This window comes from Oncorhynchus clarkii, chromosome 6 (assembly GCF_045791955.1).
Source record: "Oncorhynchus clarkii lewisi isolate Uvic-CL-2024 chromosome 6, UVic_Ocla_1.0, whole genome shotgun sequence".
In the NCBI taxonomy this organism is placed as follows: Eukaryota; Metazoa; Chordata; class Actinopteri; order Salmoniformes; family Salmonidae; genus Oncorhynchus; species Oncorhynchus clarkii.
The window spans coordinates 39790151-39814780 of record NC_092152.1 but is presented as its reverse complement, the minus strand read 5'-3'; the positions used below and the strand labels follow the sequence as shown (position 1 = coordinate 39814780).

The following is a 24630-nucleotide window of genomic DNA, read 5'->3' as shown; positions in this document are numbered from 1 at the left end:
ACCTTCAAGCACAACGTGACAAATTGAAACATTGTGTGCTCTCTGATATGACATTCAATAAAAACATAATAATTTAATGTATAATAGAATGTGATTGATAAACAAAAGGTTATTTCACATGCCCAGCTAACCACATCCTTTACAATCTCACGCCAGAAGAAGTGTAGGTTGATTTTTAGCAACCATGCACTTCACTCTGAAATGGCTAGCATGCATCTCGGTCAGCATAGCCTCCTTCTCTTCCTTAGTGAAAATCACCCTCCTGTGTGGCTCGCCATCCTTCCCCTGTAGGTACATGTGATTGCCTAACAAGTTGGAAGAGAAGAGTTGTTGAAATACTCAAGTCTTAAGTAAATTTGCACTGCTGTCTTCCGCTCTCTTTAATCCTCCATCCCCCCTCCCCCTATCTGTGTCTATTTAAGGGCAGTTGGAATTACCATAGTTGCTTACACCTATCCATTTGATTGGTCAGGTTTAATTTATGGCTAGATACCTCAACATGATAGACATATGTATCGATGGCAACATGTAGATTACCAACTAGCTAGATGGAAAATGGTTGTACATAGCTAAATCCTTCCAGTTATCTATTAGAATCTACACACAAAACCTCATAATGACAATGCGAAAACAGGTTTTTTGAAATGTTTGCAAATGTATTAAAAAATAAACTGCTTATTTACATAGGGATTCAGACCCTTTGCTGTGCGACTCAAAATTGAGCTCAGGTGCATCCTGTTTCCATTGATAATCCTTGATTACAATTTGATTGGTGTCCACCTGTGGTAAATTCATTTGATTGGACATGATTTGGAAAGACACACACCTGTATATATAAGTTTCCACAGCTGACAAGAAAACAGTGGCTTCCATCATTCTTAAATTACTCTTCCTAGAGCTGGCCGTCTGGCCAAACTGAGCTATCGGGGGAGAAGGCCTTGGTCAGGGAGGTGTACAAGAACCCGATGGTCACTCTGACAGAGCTCCAATGTTCCTCTGTGGAGGTGGGAGAACCTTCCAGAAGGACAACCATCTCTGCAGCACTCTACCAATCAGGCCTTTATGGTAGAGTGGCCAGACGAAGCCACTCCTCAGTAAAAGGCACATGACAGCCCGCTTGGAGTTTGCCAAAATATACCTAAAGGACTGTCAGACCATGAGAAACAAGATGCTCTGGTCTGATGAAACTAAGATTGAACTCTTTGACCTGAATGCCAAGCGTCGCGTTTGGAGGAAACCTGGCACCATCCTTACGGTGAAGCATGATCTTCCAGGAAGTCATCAAACGAAGTCTCTCGGACATTCGGTTTCCGTTTGATAAAGTTGTCAAATTTTGGTCATTTTTCCGCTGTCCTGGTAAATCCCACAAGAGGGCGAATGGAATCATATTGCAAATGTACAAAACATCACCAATCACGACGTGGCCTTTTCTCCTAAACGGGAAAGACTTTGAAGACAACTTGGTGAGCATCGGTTTGGCATAATGGGCAGTTGGCCCCGAACAAGATGGCGTCGAGGCCTCAACGGTTTTTGAGTTATGGCCATTTTTCTGGGATTCTGGGTCAAAAATGAAAATAGAGCGCACATTTTTCTGCTTCACGTCAAAGTAAATGAACCTACGGTGTCAATAAAAAAAAGAAGCAGCCATTTATCTATCGTAATTTAAGAGAAATCGTACAATGTACAATTGGTGATGTTTTTTTTTTTAAGTTACAGATCCAGTTGAAGCATGTTCAGACTAATCTTTTTGAAGTGTGTTTCCGAGCTCTGCGAGATTTCTGATTTTTTTTTTTCCCGTGATTTTCTGAAATAACACACACTCATTCAACCCTCTGTAAATAAGTCAGTTCTTAACATAGACTTAAAACTCAATATTCTATAAGTGCCTACCCAAAGGAGGATATGTGTTCCCTTTCAGCTTCCTGTGTAAACCGGAAGTACCTTAAATGGTGTCATAGGTGCTGTTTCGAAGGGTTTAAAAGGTCAGATTTTTTCAAAACTTCATGTGTTATTAGGGGCGGCAGGGTAGCCTAGTGGTTAGAGCATTCGACTAGTAACTGGAAGGTTGCAAGTTCAAACCCCCGAGCTGACAAGGGACAAATCTGTCGTTCTGCCCCTGAACAGGCAGTTAACCCACTGTTCCTAGGCCGTCATTGAAAATAAAAACAAATTCTTAACTGACTTGCCTAGTTAAATAAAGGTAAAATAAATAAATTAGGCAACCCTCATGAACTGTAAATCAGTCATTTCTCCCAAGATGTCGAAAAGAAGAAAAAAAAGCTCTCACATACACACACACACACACACAGCAAGGATGGAGTGACAAAGTGCGGTTCTTAAAGACACTCAGAGCCTGCAATGGCATTACCATAATCTCTAGGCTGTGCCGAGTTCAAAGAGATGCCCCGCTAGACCGTAGCTTGCTCAGTCTGAGCTCATAATGAAGCCTGGCCCTAAATTGCAGGTGCTTTTGGGTGACAGCAGGAGAACAGTTAACCCTAACTGTTCTCCTGCTGTCACCCAAAAGCACCTGCAATTCGACCTCAGGAACATTCCTGAGGTCCTCCCGATCTGTGCAAGCCTGACCTTGACCGTGCATTAACTCTTAACAGTTAAAAGGTGTTTACATCAAACAGTTTTCACTGACTTCTCTCCCCATAGGAATACATTGCCTGCACTCCTAAATTCAACCTGAAGCTTATGTGTGTTATGAATGACTTATGAACCTGTCTTCGATGACAATCCATCAGGCCACTATGTGGTCTACCTGTGTTGATTCTAAGCTTCCTGGAGCAGCCGGAAGTGGTTAAATTCACCCAAAAGGTGTTTTGATGTACATAACCTGCAAATGTGAAAAGGACTGCATTCAACCCTGTGTAGATCGGTCAATTCTTAACATAAACACTTAAAACTCAGGATTCTGTAAAAGCATACCCCAATGAGGATATGTGTTCACTTTTAGCTTCCTGTGCCAACCGGAAGTGCCATAATTTGTGTCATATGGGCTGTTTTGAAGGGTTAAAAAAAGTCAGATCTTTCCAAAACGTAATATGTGCGATCAGGCAACCCTCATGAACTGTAAATCAGTCTTGTCTCCCATAAAATGTCCAAGAAAAACACACACACACACACACACACACACACACAGCTTGGACGGAGGGACACAGTGTGGTGCGTAGAGACAGACAGAGCCTGCAATAGTTACTTTTGTTCGAACTATTAAAGAACCGTCAGACCTAGAGTTCTGAAACTTTTGAAACCTGTTCTAGAGCTCACGTCGATAGTGCGTGGTGAGTTGTGGCTCTAGAACACATATGTCAGAGTCAAGGCCCGCGGGCCACATCCGGCCCGCAAGAAGGTTTTTTACGGCCCCTGGGATGATCTTGATTTATTATTAGAACCGGCCCGCAGCAAGCCGGCAGCCCGCAGATCTTTTACACGCACCAATACTACATTTCCCACAATGCAAAGGTGACGCACCGAGCAGTAGGCTGCTTCATTTCAATATTTATTGGCACAGCAGTCGTCAGCATCACAGTAAAATTAACTTTCAGATACCCATCAAAAATGGCAAAACGGAAGGTGGATACTGAGAACCGGGGGTTTCAAACAAGGTGGGAGTCGGAGTATATGTTCACGAAGGTAGCTGGAAAACCTGTGTGTCTTCTGTGTGGAGAAAGTGTGGCGGTACTGAAAGAGTATAATCTGAGACGACATTATGAAACGAAACACGCGGACAAAAACAAGAATATGGACATGGAACAAAGGCTACAAAAGGCAGAGGAATTAAAACGAGGCCTCAAATCTCGACAGGCTCTGTTCAAAAAAGCCAAATCACAAGGCCAGGCTGCTGTCAAGGCCAGTTTTATTTTGGCAGAAGAGATCGCTAAATCAGCCCGGCCATTTACGGAGGGGGATTTCATCAAAAACTGCATGATTAAAGTTTGTGACGAAGTTTGCCCAGAAAAAAGGCAACTCTTTTTAAATGTGAGTCTGAGCAGAAACACCATTGCCGAGAGAGTAGACCAGTTGTCCATCAATCTAAAAGAGCAGCTTGTGAAAAAGGGAAAAGATTTTATTGCATATTCCTTGGCTGTGGATGAGAGCACCGACATTTCTGACATTGCCCAGTTGTCAATTTTCATCCGCGGAGTGGACTCCAGCCTAAGCGTGACAGAGGAGTTTTTGGCTTTACGTCCTATGCATGGCACAACTACGGGGCATGATTTGTATGAAGAGGTGTCAAGATGTGTAAATGAGATGGAGCTGCCTTGGGAAAAACTCGTGGGTTTGACAACCGACGGAGCACCTGCGATGTGTGGACACAGGAGCGGACTGGTGGCGAAGATACGGGAAAAGATGCAAGAGGAAAACGCGACAGGTGAGCTGACAGCTTATCATTGTATCATACACCAGGAAGCGTTGTGCGGTAAAGCCTTGAAAATGGAGCATGTAATGAGCATCATCACGCGCACAGTTAACTTTATCAGAGCCAAAGGTTTGAATCACCGCCAGTTCAAGGCATTTCTGACGGAGTTAGAAACGGAGCATGGTGATTTGCCTTATCACACAGAGGTGCGATGGCTAAGCCAGGGAAAGGTGCTTCAAAGATGTTTCGAGCTTCGTGAGGAGATTTGTCTATTCTTGGACAGCAAAGGGAAAGACACAACACAACTCCGAGACGAAATGTTTCTGTGTGAAATGGCTTTTCTGTGTGACATTACGAGTCATCTGAATGCAATAAACTTGCAGCTGCAGGGTCGGGATCGTGTCATCTCTGATATGTACAGTACAGTGAAGGCATTTAAAACCAAACTGACTCTGTGGGAGACGCAGATGCGGAAAGAAAATTTGAGCCACTTTCCCAGCTGCCAGACCATGAAAGAGAAGCTCTCTACCAGTGCGTTCCCGAGCACACAGTTGGCTGATAAAATAGGTATGCTTGCCGCTGACTTTCGACGCCGATTTGCTGACTTTGAAGCACAAAAAAGCAGGTTGGAACTGCTCGGTAACCCATTTGCTGTTGACGTGGAAAGCTCACCACCAAACCTCCAAATGGAGTTGATTGACCTCCAATGCAATGATGCACTGAGGGCAAAATATGCGGCAGTGGGTGCTGCGGAGTTCGCCCGTTTCCTCCCCGGCACAATGCCCCAGCTGCGCATCCAGGCTGCTCAAACGTTGTCTATGTTTGGCAGCACATACCTGTGTGAACAACTGTTTTCTTTGATGAACCTGAACAAAACATCACACAGAAGTCGACTTACTGCTGAACACCTCCACTCAATTCTGAGGATTTCTTCAGCTCAGAGCCTTACCCCGAACATTGATGAACTTGTGGAAAAGATGGGACACCACCAAGTATCACCCTCAACCTCAAACAAGTGAACATTACTGTGCAATCACATATTTAGAGTTTTTACTCAGTTCAAGTTTAAAAGTTAAAATTTAATATTTGTTTTCACTGCATGTTACTTCTCCTTAAACAAAGTGTTGTTTTTGATTAATAGATTTTTGCACTTTATTTTTTTGTATTTCAATCCAATTATATTTTAAAAATATTTCAGTTGAGTGGATGATAGAAAATTGCTATTATTGTTTTTTCTTTGAAGTAAATTTAGCCCACTTTTGCTAAAATAGAAAATATAGTCTACTGATGGTGCCTTGAATACCGGTTTCTTTCATTTAATGTTCATGTTATGGGGATATTTATATAAAGGAAATTTGTCTTTTGTGTCTGTTGAAAATTAAAGATTACTGACAGAGCCATAAGAAAATATTGCTTTATTTATCTGATCATATTGTAATATATTTGTTAGGTTTTCAGTAGGTTCAATTAGGTTCACTAGACTATATGCGTCATTTAAAAATTTTTCAATGAACATTCGAACAGTCCGGCCCTCGTCTTGTAGCTGATTTTTTTATTTGGCCCTCCGTCCATTTGACTTTGACACCCCTGCTCTAGAAGGTTCTCGGACCGAGAAACAGCCTCGTACATTTGCAATAACTTCAATTCATTTTGACATCACGAAAATGACAACATTTAGAAATGTCCCAGAGTCGCAAGACTAGGTGCATTGCAACCGCCTCGGCCCATAGAGACGGACCCTAACGTTTCTAGAATGTAACTACGTGTTTTATGTTTTTATTATGGTTTGAACAGAAGGAGCTGTGAATTTTGGGCCAGCTCTGAATATGTGATAGTTGGCTTCTAAACGAGTTGGAAAAAGTGGGTGTGGGGTCAGTTTGTATCAGTTTGGTGTCAGAATTATATCTAATTGACTGATGGACGGTGGGTGACTTGCTGGCTGACTTTTGTCCATTTGCAATATGTTTAAACAATGAGGTACCATCACCAAAATGACATTCTGAAATCAACACCAACGAGCGATGGAGAGGAACCAGAATCACTGCCCAGCCATCCCGAGTTCATCGGGCCAGTCAATTTTGCATTTCCGCAGTATTTTTTAGCATGCCAAATTCGTGATGATAAATGCCCATTGAAACATATTGCTAATGCACAGTGCATTCACAGCCAAGACAATGCATTAGTGGCTTCGGGACTAGTCACTGAATGTTCTTGAGTGGCCCAGCTAGAGCCCAGACTTGAACCCGATCAAACATTTCTGGAGAGACCTGAAAATAGCTGTGCAGCGACGCTCCACATCCAACCTGACAGAGCTTCAGAGGATCTGCAGAGAATGGGAGAAACTCCCCAAATACAGGTGTGCAAAGCTTGTAGCTTACCCAAGAAGACTTGAGGCTGTAATCACTGCCAAAGGTGCTTCAACAAAGTACTGAGTAAAGGATCTGAATACTTAGGTAAATTTGATATTTCAGTTTATTTTTTTATACATTTGCAAAAAATTCTAAAAACCTGGGTTATGGTGTGTAGATTGCTGCGATTTAAAATATATATATATATTATAGTAAGGCTGTAATGTAACGAAGTGGAAAGTCAAGGGGTCTGAATATTTTCTGAATGAACTGTATAAAGACAAATATATGGTAAACAAAGTGTTCTCTTTTCGGTCCTCTGAAGCAGTAGGTAGTCAGCAGGTAGTCGCCATCAAAAACACCGTCCTTGGTGAGGAATTCTGAGGTAATAATGTTGCGCGGACTGAGCGAGTACTTATGAGGTGAAATAGAACCAGTTCTGCCCGAGGCCTCCGTCCTTTGCGACCGCTACGAAGTAAAATGGAGCCAATAAACCAGCATGGCAACGGACGTTTTGGTTAATTACTTAGGCCGGTCAAAATTTTGCAAGTTCTAACAACAACCCTAGCAACAGAAGCTAGAACTCATCGAATCCCATTGTGATGCAGGGGGAGACACTTTTTGGCATGACAGGCCCATAGCTTTCTCCTGCTCAGTCTGTCATGGGAGGAGCAGGTGTTCTTAATGTTTTGTGTACTATTTCCACAATGAGGTTGGAATAATATTGTGTACATTTATTATAATGCCCTTTTACTGTAAGAGCTGTTTGAAAAGACCGCCTGAAATTTCAGCCTGTTTTGGTGGAAGGGAGTTTTGGCCTTCCATGGTGACATCATCATGCGGTAAATTTACTTAAATAGACCCATAAGAAAGAGTTCCAAACCCCTCTGCCAATAACAGCACATTTTCAGTTTTCCCTCCCCACTCAAACCATTCCCAGACAGCCCTAGCAAAGTTATTACTTGAGAAATTGCTTTTTTCTTTAAATTAAAATGGTTTCTTAGCAATCACAGTAAGGTACTTAATTGTTACCGGGAAATGATTTGATATTGAGATAAAAAATGGCTGCATTGGACTTTTAAAAAAAAAAAAAAATTTTTAAGACTTTTTCTTCTAGATGTTTTCTAAGACTACTTTTCCAGGAAACAAAGCCTTTGCTTAGGCCTGTTCCCAAATATGTTGGGTGGGAAAATGGTGGAAAAATGTAGACCCTTCGCTTTCATTTGACACCAAATTTGATGTGCTCCTATGAACTTCTGTGTTAGTGATCATCGGGGGTTTATCCACGGAAATGTCCATAGGCTACAGTATACGATGTAGGCCTAATGGTTATTTCTACACCACAAGGCATAACCTCCTAGGCTACCTCAGGAGTCCATTTTCTGCCGAGGCTTGTTTTTCTCCCCTCTTTCAACAGGAGATCGAAGATGGAGAGACGTTGGGCCTATGTGTGAAGAGAGGAGAAAACAAATAAGGCTATTTTGAGTCTGTTTTCCAGTTGAGCTACTTGCTGCAGGGAGCTGGCTGGCATCAATCTGAGTCAGTTGGGTTCGTTCTGGACTGAGATGGCTTGACACTTCTGTCTGTCAGAAAGCCAACAGGTCAGACGGAAAAGACAGACGGCCTCCTCCGCTCCTCAAATCTGCTCCTCTGCTTATTGAATTCACATTATTCTCATAAAACTAACAGGCTGAGAGATACAGGGAAGGAGGGAGATAGAAACAGTGGGGTATTCTGACCAAGGGGGAAATAAGACCGTAGGGGGAGAGAGGTGGGGGATTACTTACAGAAATGAGGATTTTGGGGGAGAGAGGGAGGGAGAGAGAGAAAGGGAAGGATACTGACAGAAAGAGGGAGACATGAGAAGGTGGAGGGAACAGATGAGTACAGAGGGAGAGAAGGTGGAGGTGTCAGGAAGACAAAGAGAGGGGTTTGTTGAATGGCGTGATGGATGGAGGAGAATAGAAAGGGGTGGACAGCTCTCTTCATGGACGTCATGTGCTGGGCGGGCGAAGCAACATACAGCTCAGAGCGAGAAACAGGTCAGCATCCATACAAAGACTAGCTTCACTACCTGTTTTTTTTATAGCCCATGTTCCACAACGTAACGGTAAGATGCAGTGGTTTGTGAGGTGAATGATTCCGACAGCCCTTTAGAGAGTGTTAATAGGTGGTGGCCAAGCTTGAAATGAACGTCTAGAACAATGACATCACTACAGGCTGCTTCTGAGTGGAGCCCACCACTACAGATTACATGTGAAGGTTGCATAATAGTCTAGTCTACTTATCTGACTGAAGTGTGTGTGTGCGGGGTGGGGGCTCTCTACATTATGAATGTAGCCGCTAGAGAGAGCTGATGTGTGGCGAATTAAGTACACATTAGCTGTTGTAAAGGATGAGGGGAAGGATATTGAGGGGAAGATGTGAGTGGGGTAGGGTGGACTATACTAGCTGGGCGGGTGAGGTGGCTGCACCTGATCACTCTCTTCATAAAACTGTCCATTGCCATGCAGAGGTTTAGGACAGGACTACTCTACAGCCAGCTCACAGCAAAGGCAGGATAAAGGCTCTGTTCAAAGCTTCAGGACTAAATCATCAATCAAAAATTAAACTAATTCAAGATTCGGAGTGCTGGCTGGAGGGATGGATAGATGTAAGGTACTGTCCCAGTTCTGTGTCATGGATGACATTGCAGAGGGTAAAAAAACATGTCAGGTCCTCTTCAGTAGAACTTCTTTGGACTGTGTGTGTCTGTGTGTGCGGAGGCATAGGGGTGTGTTGGGTGTTGAAGCAGATGATGGGAGTTTAACAGGGTCTGTTCAGGTTTCAAAGAGCCCACTCACAGCACATCATCCCTCAGAAACAGAGGAGAAACACACTGATTGGCTGCCGCTCTCACTGCCCAGGCAACCCCTCATCCGTCCGTTTCCCTCCGCTCCTCCCTCAACCTGGTCTCATCGCAGCCTCGCAGATGAATCGCGCTCAGACCGGTGAGATGGCTCATTAATATTCATGAGCAGGGATTTAATCTGATTGTGCGTGGCCTCCTTTGATGCACTGCATTCGTCCTTCATGGTGAGCAACACTGTCCTCCCTCCCATCCTGCAGGTTAATCTGGGCCTGTTTGTTTGTGTGTGCGCACGCACGTGACTGGGGACTATGTGCCCCCCTGGTGAGTGAGGGGGAGGCAAGCCTAAATGATGTAACTGGAACATTCTCAAAAAGGAGATTCAAGGTTTCATTTTAGTATTTATTTAATTCAGGGGTAAGTAGATAAACGCAGGGGCGCAGCTAGGGATTTTGGGCCCCATGAAAAGATATCACATTGGGCCCCAACACCACATGCCACACCAACCCTGTGCAATTGCTGTAACCACACACCTCCAGAACCCAATCGACCCATTCAAAACTTTAAATAACTCTTACCTTTGCAGGCTTGCACTCTCTTGTAGTCCAATATTTACTGACAGTGAGCTGTGAAAATATAACACTGTGCAGACAATGGAATTCACTATTTGATGCAAGACTGATACCCTCTATAAGAAATGTGCTAAAGGCCATCTTTTACAGTCTAAATGTAATTTTAATGGTAAAATTCTTGAATCGAAAATTCTCTTAACATGAATGAATAACTTAAAATAAATACAACTTAAATATACATTAAACTCTTCAATTAAAATAAATGATCATCTATAGAATATAACAAACAGAATAATAAAATCTGCAGTAGATTTTTGAACTAAGTATACATACCAGCTAGAAAATCAGCAGCTGTGAAAGTGGAAATGGAAATGAAAATGCCTGATGGTGGCGCTAGAGGAAAGGTCAATAGGTTTCTTCCACTTGGGGTCTTGATTGTGCACAACAAATTTTATGGCAATCCAGCCATTACTTTGAGATATATCTTGTCCTCAGTCTTGTTCTTCTCAGCTTACGGATGTTAACTTTTTGCCAAAAACAAGAAAAGGAAAAAGAAACCGTTTAGTTTTATTAGTACATTGTAAAATTAATATTATATTAATGATGAAAGGTTAATAATTTAATATTGAAGAAAAAAATGTACCTAATCTTCTAATAATTTTGGGCCCCTTTAGAACCCCCCCCCCCCCCCCCCCCCCCCCACACACACACACATACGGCACCCCTGGATAAACATTTCGGCCTAAGCCTTCCCCTGAGGACGCAAGCCTGTCATAGGGTCAGACTGAGAGAAGGAGCCCTTCACACACTCTCTCCTCACACACACACTTTCCTCACCCCTCCCCCTTCCCCCAGGTCTGGGAGAGGAGACCGAAGGTGAGGGAGTGTGGGGTAAGACAGGGTGGGAGGGTTCAGCTCTAAACTGGGAAGCAGAAAACACCCCCACACTGACTGGCTCAAAACTCCTAATAATCCCTTTTAGACTAGGAGTATGTAGGCTATTCACTGAAGGTAGGCATACTCTGTGTAGCCTGCATATACTGAGAGCTCTGCTCTGAGGTGGTTGTGATGAAACCCACTGACAGAAATACAGTGCGGGATTTCCACCTATTGTCCTGTCTGAGAATGATCCAAATGGTCCATTAAGACTGGCCTAGGTCCATTTGTCATGTGATGATGGTTTCCCTCTAAATCTGGTGAAGCACAGCTAAATTTAACAATGTGTGACTAGCCTATACCTCCTCTGTGGGCCTGTTTTTCTAATATTGAGTTGCACCCCCTTTTTGCCCTCAGAACAGCCTGAATTCTTTGGGGCATGGACTCTACAAGGTGTCAAAAGCATTCCACAGGGATGCTGGCCCATGTTGACTCCAATGCGTCCCACAGTTGTATCAAGTTGGCTAGATGTGCTTTGGGTGATGGACCATTCTTTATATACATGGGAAACTGTTGCGCGTGAAAAACCCAGCAGCGTTGCAGTTGTTGACACTCTCAAACCGGTGCACCTGCTACAATATCCCAGTCAAAGACACTTAAATATTTTGTCTTGCCCATTCACGCTCTGAATGGCACACAATCCCTGTCTCAAGGCTTATAAAGTCTTCTTTAACCGGTCTCCTCCCCTTCATTTACACTGATTTTGAAGTGGATTTAACAGGTGACATCAGTAAGGGATCATAGTTTTCACCTGGTCAGTCTGTCATAAGAAGAGCAGGTGTTCCTAATGTTTTGTACACTCTGTGTACATCATATTATAACCTGTATTGGTATAATATTTTCCTGGCAACAAAGTCAATGTTGAGGTAGCTGACCTTATTCAATCTAACCAAACCACTGTCTCATTACTTCCAACCTAGAAGAAACCTTAGTTGTTGTTGTAGATTTGGTTGTAGTATTTAGGATGATCTGTTTTGATTGTGGGTTCTGTTGCAGCTGTAATTGGACGACGTGTATAATGAAATATTGATATTGCCCTGAAAAAGACAGTAGAGCAGAGAGAGGTTTACCTCGGACAGATGGACAGACAGACAGGCCTCCCTCGTATGTGTGGTTGTGAGTCATTCTCACAAACTTGGTATTACTCTTGGTAAATAAAAAAATAACATCTATTTTGTAATGGATAAAATACCATCTCAAATGGTCTGTTAAATTAATAATCTTAACTGTTCAGACTGAATGATTATTTTGTTTATGTACACGTTTTCCAAGACCTTGCACAGAACAAAAAAATCTCATTACCGTAACACTTGTAAAGTTAGAAAAAACATGGCACGGTGAACATTTTTGCACTTTAATTATTATTTTTTTGCCTAAGATTCAGGAGAGTTATTACAATAATAATATTAGTAAATGAGCAAATGGTACTTCATCAAGAGCAAAACATATAATTCAGAACCACATGTGAAGCATTAAGAACAACATTGATCATTAACTCCCCACCACTACCCAGCTCCACCACATCCCATCCCCCTCCCAGTACCATGTTGTTGTGTTCTTTAGAAGTCAAGTCTGTCACTGAGTCCATTTCTCTTTTGTATTTAGTACCTGTGAAAAATATGGAAAATAATCCAATTACATTTCATTATCAACAGTCCCTCCCAATCCCAACAGTTACAATTCCATTAGTATGCAATTATAATGCAATAACATGGTTACTAGTGAAGGTTGACTACAGTGTTGCAACAAGTGCCTAAAATAATGCTAATCGCTAACTAACTAGCTGGCTTGCTAAATGCCATTTAGCTAAATGCACTAGCTAAGCGAAGCAAACGTTACCTCCAATACAGGTTGCTCCCAGCGGTGGTGTAGATGAGCATGTTTGTGCAACAGCATGTTCTGAATCAAATGTGATTAGGATCACCCTGGGAAACACTTTGGGTCCTACCCTGTCATCACTCCGTCCTGGCTTTTTCATTTGTTGTCATTGTCAAACAACAATTAGATTATAAAATGATTCAATTTCTGATTCCGACAGTTCACCCAAGTGTTTTGATCTATATCGCAAGTCAAATTGCAATCTTTGGTTGAAAAATCATAATTCCATTTTTTTTTTTTGCACATATCGTGCAGCCCTACTAACAACCTGGTAACTTTACCTATGCAAACACAGAAATAAATGAAAAATGGATGTATTCTTCAGGGAGATGCAATGTAGACTAAATCTTAATCAATAACAAACAAACAACTTTTCTACCTCTGAAAAATGTTGATTTAGAGCTCTGGCTACAACACTGGTATAAAAGTAATGAATGTCATGTGCATTGTTACCAAACCTTTTTGTAAGGTCAAGTATGTCATCAATAACACTCTTGTCTACAACTTTACTCTCTATATACAGTGCCTAAGGGAAAGTATTCAGACCCCTTGTCTTTTTCCACATTTTGTAACATTACAGCCTTATTCTAAAATTGATTTAAATCATTTGTTTTCCTCAATCTACACACAATACCGCATAATGACAAGGCGAAAACAGGTTTTTAGAAATGTGTGTAAATTTATAAAAAATCAAATAAAAACAGACCTTATTTACATAAGTATTCAGTGCCTCTGCTTTGAGACTCGAAATTGAGCTCAGGTGCATCCTGTTTCCATTCATCATCATTTCATTATTTCTACAAATTGATTGGAGTCCACCGATGATAAATTCAAATGATTGGACATGATTTGGAAAGGCACACACTGTCTATATAAGGTCCCACAGTTGACAGTGCATGTCATAGAAAAAACCAACCCTTGAGGTTGAAGGAATTGTCTGTAGAGCTTGGAGACAGGATTGTGTCGTGGCACAGATCTGGAGAAGGGTGGCAAAATAATTCTGCAGCATTGAAGATCAACAAGAACACAGTGGCCTCCATCATTCTTAAATGGAAGAAGTTTGGAACCACCAAGACTCTTCCTAAAGCTGGCCGCTCGGCCAAACTGAGCAATCGGGGGAGAAGAGCCTTGGTCAGGGAGGTAACCAAGAACCCGATGGTAACTCTGACAGCGCTCCAGAGTTCCTCTGTGGAGATGGGCGAACCTTCCAGAAGGACAACCATCTCTGCAGCACTCTACCAATCAGGTCTTTATGGTAGAGTGGCCAGATGGATGCCACTCCTCAGTAAAAGGCACATGACAGCCCTCTTGGAGTTTGCCAAAAGGCACCTAAAGGACTCTAATCATGAGAAACAAGATTCTCTGTTCTGATGAAACCAAGATGGAACTCTTTTGCCTGAATGCCAAGCGTCACGTCTGGAGGAAACCTGGCACCATCCCTACGGTGAAGCATGGTGGTGGCAGCATCATGCTGTGGGGATGTTTTTCAGCAGCGGGGACTGGGAGACTAGTCACGACCGAGGGAAAGATGAACAGCACAGTGCAGAGATCCTTGATGAAAACCTGCTCCAGAGCGCTCAGGACCTCCGATTGGGACGAAGGTTCACCTTCCATCAGGACAATGACCCTAAGCCCACAGCCAAGACAACAGAGGAGTGGCTTCGGGAGAAGTCTCTGAATGTCCATGAGTGGCCCAGCCAGAGCCCAGACTTGAACCCGATTGAGCATCTCTGAGACCTGAAAATAGCTGTGCAGCAATTCTCCCCATCCAACCTTGACAGAGCTTGCAGAGAAGAATGGGAGAAACTCCCCAAATACAGGTGTGCCAAGCTTGTAGCGTCATACCCAAGAAGAGTCTAGGCTGTAATCGCGGCCACAAAGTACAGAGTAAAGGGTCTGAATACTTATGTAAATGTGATATGTATTTATTATTTTTTAGATTTGCACAAAAAAAAAACGTTTTGCTTTGTCATTATAGGCTTTTGTGTGTAGATTGAGGAAAAAATAACAATTTAATCAATTTTAGAATAAGGCTGTAATGTAACAAAATGTGGAAAAAGTCAAGAGGTCTGAATACTTTCCGAATGCACTATACCTCTTTCCTTATGTTCTCCTCAAGCAGCTCTGGATTTCTATTACAGTTGCTCTTTATGCTTCTCCACCGTAGCTTTTGATGCAGCCCTCTTTCTTTCTTTAGTAACAAGATGTTTGATTAATCCGATTGTTCTGTTTTGTTAGACTACTACATTATTACAGTACACAACCCCTAAAGGGGCATCACACAAGCAAATGTTAAGTTGTTTTCCTACCTCAAAAGTAGTCTTATGGGGATAGTTCACCCAAATTACATTAGTACATTGGTTTCCTTAACGAATAAGCAGTCGATGAACAATGAATTGCTGTGAGGCAGCAATCCATGCTTTGTTTTTGTTTAGCTTTTATAACACAAAACCATGTCCAAATCATCCCAAAGTGTGACGATTGTACAGCTCAAAGTTACCTTAAGATGATTTGGAAATTAAATGTGAAAAAATGCTAATATCAGGGATATTCACTTACATTGGTTTTGTGCTATTAATGCTAAAAGGTTGGAGACAGTGGCGAAGTAAACACAACCCAAGCATGGATTGCTGTCTTGTCTCATTCATAGACTGCTTACGGGTAAGGAAACCAATATGTGAGTAAAGCTGTAGGCTATAAAAATAAAGAGAATCACACACTATACGTACAGTGCCTTCTGAAAGTATTCATACCCTCTGACTTATTACACATTTTGTTACAGCCTGAATTCAAAATTGATTCAATATTTTTTTCCACCCATCTACACACAATATCCATTAATGACAAAGTGAAAACAGGTTTTCAGAATTTTTGCAAATGTATTGAAAATGAAATACAGAAGTATTCACACCTCTGTTAGAATCACCTTTGGCTTTGATTTACAGTTTGAGTCTTTATGGGTAAGTCTCCAAGAGCTTTGCACACCTGAATTGTTCAATATTTGCAATATTTCAAATTTATTCAAGCTCTCAAGTTGGATGTTGTTTATTGCTAGACAGACATTTCCAAGTCTTACCACAGATTTTCAAGCCAATTTGAGTCAAAACTGTAACTAGGCCACTCAGGAACATTCAATGCTGTTTTGGTTAGCAACTCAAGTGTATATTTGGAGGTGTGTTTTAGATTATTGTCCTGCTGAAAGGTACATTTGTCTCCCAGTGTCTGTTGGAAAGCAGACTGAACCAGGGTTTCCTCCAGGATTTTGCCTGTGCTTAGCTCTGTTTATTTTTATCCTTAAAAAAAACTCCCTAGTCCTTGCCGATGACAAGCATACCCATAACATGATGCAGCCACCACCATGCTTGAAAATATGAAGAGTGGTACTCCGTGATGTGTTGTTGGATATACCCCAAAAATAACACTTTATATTCAGGACATTAAGTTAATTTATTTGCCACATTTTATGCAGTTTTACTTTAGTGCCTTATTGCAAACAAGATGCATGTTTAGATTTTTTTATTTTTTATTTAAGTATGGGCTTCCTTCTTTTCACTCTGTCATTTAGGTTAGTATTGCAGTGTAACTACAATGTTGTTGATCCATCCTGTTTTCTCCTATCGCAGCCATTAAACTCTGTAGCTGTTTTAAAGTCACCATTGGCCCCATGGTGAAAGCGGTTTCCTTCCTGTCCGGCAACTGCGCTAACTGTTTCTTTGTAGTGACTTGGTGTATTGATAAACCATCCAAAGTGTAGTTAATAACTTCACCATGCTTAAATGTAATATCTGCTTCTTTTTTATTTTTTTTACCCATCTTACCAATAGGTGCCCTTTGCGAGGCATTGGAAAACCTCCCTGGTCTTTGGTTGAATCGGTGTTAAAAATTCACTGCTCGACTGAGGGACCTACATGTATGTTTGGGGTACAGATATGAGGTAGTCATTCAAAAATCATGTTCAACATTATTATTGGACATATAGTGAGTCCATGCAATTTATTCTGACTTTTTAAGAACTTTAAAAAAAAATGTATTTAGGCTTGACATAACAAAGAGTAATACTTACTGACCCAATACATTAAAGATTTTAATTTTTAACTGATTTGTAAAAAATATCTAAAATCATAATTTGACTTTGACATTATGGGGTATTGGGTGTAGGCCAGTGGCACAAAATCCCATCTTAAATTCAGGCTGTACAGAATGTGGAAAAAGTCTAGGAGTGTGAATACTTTCTGAAGGCACTGTACGCTCCCAGTAATGTATTGGGTATAAACCACCAATGTTTCGGCATCATCTTGTATTCATCTTTTGAATTTGAAAAAATGTAATAATATTCGGATCCCAGTGTCGTTGAAGAAGCAGATGCTATTATTCCTGGGGTCCACACAGAACATGACAAAATACAGACTCTAATGGACAGGAACAGCAACACAAATGGAAACTAGGAACACTACGACTAAAGAGAACACTATGACGATTTCAAAAGTATTAAGAAGAAAGAGAAAAAGAAAACAAATGTAATACTAAGAATAATGTTTGCGTCTCTTCACAGCCCGCAATGTTCTTTGAGGTTGCCTTATTCGTTTTTTTAAACAGATTTTATTGCTTGCCTGAGTTACCTGAGGCGGAAGAGAATTCCATGTAGTCATTGCTCTATACAGTACTGTGCGTCTCCCAGCCTCTGTGCTGGACAAGGGGACTGTGAAGAGACTCTTGATTGTGTGTCTTGTGGCCATAAGCCGGCTTATGGCTCCCCCCAAAAATGAAAAGACGATTTAAAAATAAATAAATAAACTGCTGCCAGCCAAAATGACAGGGAGAAAAAAATCCCATTGATTTTTATTCATTGATATAAATACATTTGTCACAACTTCCGCCGAAGTCAGTCCCTCTCCTTGTTCGGGCGGCGTTCGGCGGTCGACGTCACCGATCTTCTAGCCATCGCTGATCCACCTGTCATTTTCCATTTGTTTTGTCTTTGTTTTCTACACACCTGGTTTCATTCCCCAATTACATGTTCATGTATTTAACCCTCTGTTTCCCCCATGTTTTTGTGCGTGATTGTTTCTATGTTCATTCGGTACGTTATGGCTGGTTTTCGACGGGTGCTGTTTTCACCCGTGCCTAATTGATTACCGTTTATTGTTGGTCAAGTGTATTGTTACCTTGTGCCTTTTATTTTGAGTAAAGTACGTTGCTCACTCATTCTGCTCTCCTGCGCCTGAGTTCATGCACCAGCTACACCCACCTTCTGACAACATTTGACATCTTGTTTAACGGTCTATAGGTTCATTTGCATCATTTAGTGGAAGTACATTGGCCTGTGTGTATTTTTGTTAGCCGTCATGTATCTTATTTATCCAACACACAGATCACACGCGGACATTTAGAGCGGAATTTCTCATGCTTTCTCATGCTTTTATAAGCCCTTTCATTGCGCAACAATTATAAATGCAATCGCGTGTTAAAAACAGTTTTGGTGCACTATTAAAAATCATTACTATTTTTATTTCTCAACTGGTAATTGTAGCTCACCTCCCATTCACTGTTCAAGTGCAGGCAACAGGCTGTCAACGTGTCACCCACCACTTTACAATGTGAGCATGTGAGCATACTTGTTGAAATCTGACTGTTTTATTTAATATTATTAGGCATGTCTTACCTTGCTTCAAAGTAGCCTATAGGCAAAATTCGACCATGGAAACATGGAGGTCATTATTTTATAAAGACTTCATAGGCGGTGAGTTTCAAGTTTGGGAAAGCTTACAATTTATCCTACCATTTCTATCATTCTGCGTGGCAGTTATAATTTTTTTCATTTCAATAATGTTTTAATTTTTCAATCATTAACCTATGGTTAATCATAAAAATCTGAATTAAAATGTTTCAAATCTAAAAATTAAACGTCAACTAATGTGAGATCACCAGCCTCTGCCAAATGGACACATTGATACACCGTGATCCATTGGTGGTTAAAAGAAAATCCGCGCATGGAACTCCATCTATAGGCCAATAACTTTTTATTTAACTAGGCAAGTCAGTTAAGAACAATCTTATTTGCAATGACTGCCTACACTGGCCAAACCCGGACGACGCTGGACCAATTGTGGCCGCCCTATGGGACTCCCAATCACGGCCGGATATGATACAGCCTGAATTCAAACCAGGGTGTCTGTAATGACGCCTCTAGCACTGAGATGCAGTGCCTTAGACCGCTGCGCCACTCGGGAGCCATTGCTTTTTCACATCGAAGGGGGAGACTGTTGGAATTTTTTTCAAATAGCTTACTGTGATATATTATCATTCGCAATCGATGTAAAAAAAAAAAACACAAAAAAAACAAACATTTTCCTACATTTCTACGCAGCAGCCCAGGTACTTCTATGCGTGCTTAGGTGCGTGCGCTCCCTCAAAATGATCAAGACAGAGAAACCATACACATGCTCATTGCTAACATGGAGCACTCCAAACGAAAGACAATGAAAAAATTGACAATGTCTGAAAATGATGGTTATGAATTTTTTTTAACTTGTTTCTCACAAGTGGGGGGGATCAAAGGGCAAACAATTGACACAATGAATGTGCAAGAACTGTCAGGAGCCATTCTGCAGAGAGACTCGCCTATATCTTCGCTAACACACCCCTCCCCTTCTTGTCTCAACATTTTAAATTATACTCGAGACACATTATCTTCAAACATATTTTAGATGCTTTTCAATGACAGCCGCAACTCAACAATCAGCCAGGCCTTTTGCCACGCACTGCCCAAATTGTGGGCTTTCCAAATAGGCATAGGCCTACAAGCGTGTGATTTGAAACAATTTTTTTAAAGAAGCTAATGATCATCGATTCCTCTGTGGCTAAATCATGCTTTCTGGTGAACTATTTTCAATGTATTTTTATTTTTTATGTATAGACAGGAGTAATTATATAATTTGAGCAATTTTTTTCCATTTACTTCCCTAATTGGCCTCACCGCTATACCATTTCTCCCCTGTTCCATTGGCTATCATTGGCTGTCAACTTTTTTTCATTGTCCAGAAGCCAAGGGCATAATCCTAGTCATATTAGCAACCCATCCTAGTTGTTCCATCTTTAGATTCCACCTCTTTCTAAGTATGGAAGAGTTATCAGGTGCGCTGTTTAGAATGATTTCCCAGGATACCATTTTTTGGGGGTCTGGGAAAAATCTAAGAAAATAGTTTTTGAGTGTAGTTAACCTTTCATTCAAGTGTGCATGCACATAGCACTGTTTGGTTAGCAGTGTATCTGTTGCACACACAGTGTGATGGGAGTTACACTGTACATGAATCATAAACAGTTTTTACCATTACCTTAACTGAACGTCTAATTACCATAACAGACAACCATATGGTAATGAGAAATTGGCATTAATGAGAAGCTCTTAGGAAATTTAGTTAACAATGGCAGAAGCCATTATTGACACAGATTCATGCTCTTTCTAATCTGTTATACTGTAAATTATGAAATCAATTTTGCTCAAACATTACACATTTATGGTAATGATAATCTAAAATGGATAAAGTGGGTAAATTATCATATTTAAACATGAGAAAAGACCAGCTTATCTTGTAGACATCTTTGAGCTTCTCTTCGTAGTAATGAATTATGGGTCGAAAAAACGGAATACAAAAAAAACACTACTTTGTGCAGAAATGCTACGGTAATGAGAACCGTGCTCAGACACCTTTTTTTTGTTGAATTATTTTTTTGAATGACCAGTTTGTAATGTGAATACCCAGAACTGATAACTCTCTTTGAATATGTACCGCTTTAAACCATATTTAATTGGTTTTAATGAAATATGTTATTTTTTACAAATGTAATGTATTTATAAAGTCCTACAAAATTGACCCGGATGCATTACGGTAATGACATTGAGTAAACATTTTCTTTAAAAAACTTAAGCTGGCTCTGCTGTTTAAGCTCAAAACAACTTAACGAGCCAGAAACCAAGCAAAGTGAGCCTTAGTGTGATAGTAAATTATTTTAAAAAATTTGGACGATATATAGCTGAATTCTCCAGACTTGGTTTCATGAGAATTGCCAGTGTGCGCGAAAGCTTGCGTGGGTGTGGTGGGAGGAATGGGCTTGTTTCATAAATATATGTACATATTTTTTATTCAAATCCAAGGATAAAAGCCATGGTAGAAGGATTTAGTCATGCCAGCAATTCAAAAGTGGCAAGACGAGGGAAGCGGAGAGAGAGAGAGAGGGCGTTGGAGAAAGCAAGAGGGGGAGGTAAATGTGTGTGAGAGAAGTGGGGGGGGGGGGGGGGGGGTGATTGCTTCTCTCTATGCTTAAGCGCTAGCTAGGCTATAGTTAAGCAGAACGCTTGTATAATTTGTATAATTTTAACCATTATATTTATCCTCCACCACCCACACCCAATGCAAATGTGGATAACACCTGTTTTATAATTAGCTTATTACCTGTTTTAAATGTATTTGTTGGTATTACCTAGGATGCCAGTCTTTTTGCTTGGATTTGATGTCCTCTGGGTTTTCCTACGAAGCTGCTCTCAGCTGAATGATAAAGGCCTGTATGTGAACAAATAGAACGATATATATGATCTCTTTCCTCATAGTCTGAACCAACTGATAGGCCTAGCTACTGTGCAGTGGGCTTATGTAACTTAGTAAATACTGTAGCATAGCTGCCTGTACACTAGTCATTAGTCTAGAGCATAGCTAAGAACTAAAGAGCAGTAGGCCTGATTTACTATGGGTGTAGCTCAACAGCCTAAAGGGCCTTCCTTTCCTTGTCTCCTTTCCTTCACCTGCATTGATCAAATAAAATGTATTTATATAGCCCTTCGTACATCAGCTGATATCTCAAAGTGCTGTACAGAAACCCAGCCTAAAACCCCAAACAGCAAGCAATGCAGGTGTAGAAGCACGGTGGCTAGGAAGAACTCCCTAGAAAGGCCTAAACCTAGAGAGGAACCAGGCTATGTGGGGTGGCCAGTCCTCTTCTGGCTGTGCCGGGTGGAGATTATAACAGAACATGGCCAAGATGTTCAAATGTTCATAAATGACCAGCATGGTCAAATAATAATAATCACAGGCAGAACAGTTGAAACTGGAGCAGCAGCACGGCCAGGTGGACTGGGGACAGCAAGGAGTCATCATGTCAGGTAGTCCTGAGGCATGGTCCTAGGGCTCAGGTCCTCCAAGAGAGAGAAAGAAAGAGATAATTAGAGAGAGCATACTTAAATTCACACAGGACACCGGATAGGACAGGAGAAGTACTCCAGATATAACAAACTGACCCTAGCCCCCCGACACAAACTACTGCAGCATAAATACTGGAGGCTGAGACAGGAGGGGTCAAGAGACACTGTGGCCCCATCCGATGACACCCCCGGACAGGGCCAAACAGGAAGGATATAACCCCACCCACTTTGCCAAAGCACAGCCACCACACCACTAGAGGGATATCTTCAACCACCAACTTACCATCCTGAGACAAGGCCGAGTATAGCCCACAAAGATCTCCGCCACGGCACAACCCAAGGGGGGGCGCCAACCCAGACAGGAAGATCACATCAGTGACTCAACCCACTCATGTGACGCACCCCTCCTAGGGACGGTATGAAAGAGCCCTAGTAAGCCAGTGACTCAGCCCCTGTAATAGGGTTAGAGGCAGAGTGTGATGTGATGGGGAAATGAAAATGGTGAAGCAGATAGGCCTACCTGGCATATATCTTATTGCTTTCACCTGTCCTCTGTCTTAATAAAGGAGAGGAGGCTACATGTTGGATATGGTCCGTGGTAGACTAGCTTTCCTACTACTCCAGCCTTATCTATCCATCTACATGTCATATCTATCTGTTATCATTGGAACAACAATCAGGCTCATCAATCTGGTGTGTGTTTGGAGATGGTGGTGCCATTTGTCCACTGGTCTTTAGCTCTGTGAAGATTAATGGAGTTGAGTGGAATGGTGATGGAATGTTGACATATTGGTCTGTGTTTGAAAGTTGATGGCATGTTGACAGATTGATCTGTGTGTGGAATGTTGTCCGTCCATTCATCCTTCACAACAGCTGATGTGCAATACATGCACCACGCATCATCTCTCTCTCTAGAGAGCCCCCATCCCCTATCTCTCTCTCTCACTCCCTCTCTCCCTCACACACTCCCACTTCTGGGAATGTGATGTGATATGTCAGTGTGGCAGGAAGGCAGACATCATTCATTAGTGAAAGTTGTGAGAACCTCTACAGCTGCGTCCTAAGGATCATGGCCTAAAATAATTTGCCTCTCTCTTACCCTCTCTCCATCCTTCCATCCCTTCAACCCTCCCTCCACCTAAATGTGACTGGGCCTGCTCGACTTGTTTAATCAGCATCCCCCCCCCCCCCCCCAATTAATTGGTGGTGTTTCTACTAGCGCTGTAGGATACAGAGTGTGAGAGAGTGTTTTTAGTATTCCTCTCAGCTCATCTCTCTTGTGTTGCCTGTGATATCTGACCTCTTTTGTCTCCTATACGGCTTGATGTTGATTTGGAGGGCATTGTTGGATGGAGGGTGTCAGTGGGGGGAGGGGAGGGGAGGGGAGGGGAGGGGGGGGGGTTAGAGAGGTTGATTTACATAAGGCTTAGCCCAGATTTCGACACACTTGGAGAGATCTGAGAAGCAGGCCTGAGGGCCACGAGCTAATCATCCATGTCCTGTCGTGTGCGTGCGATATCTAAAATGTTTGTCTGGTTTTTTTTGTTATAATTTTTTTATGCGCTTGATCATGTGCATTTTCATGCATTAATGTTTTTCAAAAATCTCTATCTCTCATTGTTTACTTAGGGAGGATTGTTCGGGCCAAGCGGATGGTGGTGGCTGTTAACCCTACAGAGTTTGAGTACCTGGAAGGCAACATACCCTCAGAGTGGGATGGTAATGCTGAAACACTGACACTTTAGCTGTTTGTCTGCTAGTCTCCATGATATGGTGTCATGGATACTGTGAATCTGGAGCTCGGGAATACACTGTAGTACAGAATAGTGCTAGGCAACAACAACAACTGTACTAGAACTAACATTAATCGCTTAGGCTATTTATTCAGAAATGTATTCATGAATGTATCAGTCACCCTATCTGCCAATGTCAGAAACTGTTTCCATTTCCCATACAACTAGATACAAAATGTTCTGTCTCTGACTTGCTTTATCCACATTAAACCCTCATCGTCCCGCTCTCATGCATTTTCATCAGGATGCAAATAAGAGGGGGATAAGAAGCCCAGAGTCCCGGCATGCTGAAGGAAAAGCTGGGAAATCTCTCTCTTTCTCCAGAGCCTGCCCTTCCAAAATACACCTAAAAAAGAACAGAGGCAGGAGAGCTAGATAGATGTAGAGAGGTTTCTCTAAGGATCAGAGGGGGAGAAATCTGCAGTCTCTACTCTTATGCTGTACAGTAGTTGAAATGCAGTAGCAGTACTTACAGTCCCCTTTCTGCTTAGACTGGCAAATCAGAGTGACGCCATATTCTGGCTGTTGTCAAGCTGGAATTGTAATGCATGAAAAACAGGCCAAAATCTGTTTGAGATCACTTACTAGTTAGATACTGTTTTAATGTACCTATAGAGTAATTACACAAGTGTGATGCCATGCAACTGGCGTTACATTGGCTGTCCGGTGTAACTGTTCATTTTGCTGGCG

General features: G+C 41.7%; 1 protein-coding gene across 1 annotated transcript in view; it reads left to right on the top strand.

The window, feature by feature from the left end:
* Positions 1 to 24630, top strand: part of LOC139411125 (NADH:ubiquinone oxidoreductase complex assembly factor 2) — a 38877-nt gene that overhangs the window by 10687 nt on the left and 3560 nt on the right. The window contains exon 2 of the mRNA XM_071156996.1: positions 23777 to 23866. Within this exon, the coding sequence (XP_071013097.1) occupies positions 23777 to 23866 (90 nt within the window). The remainder of the gene's footprint in view (positions 1 to 23776; positions 23867 to 24630) is intronic.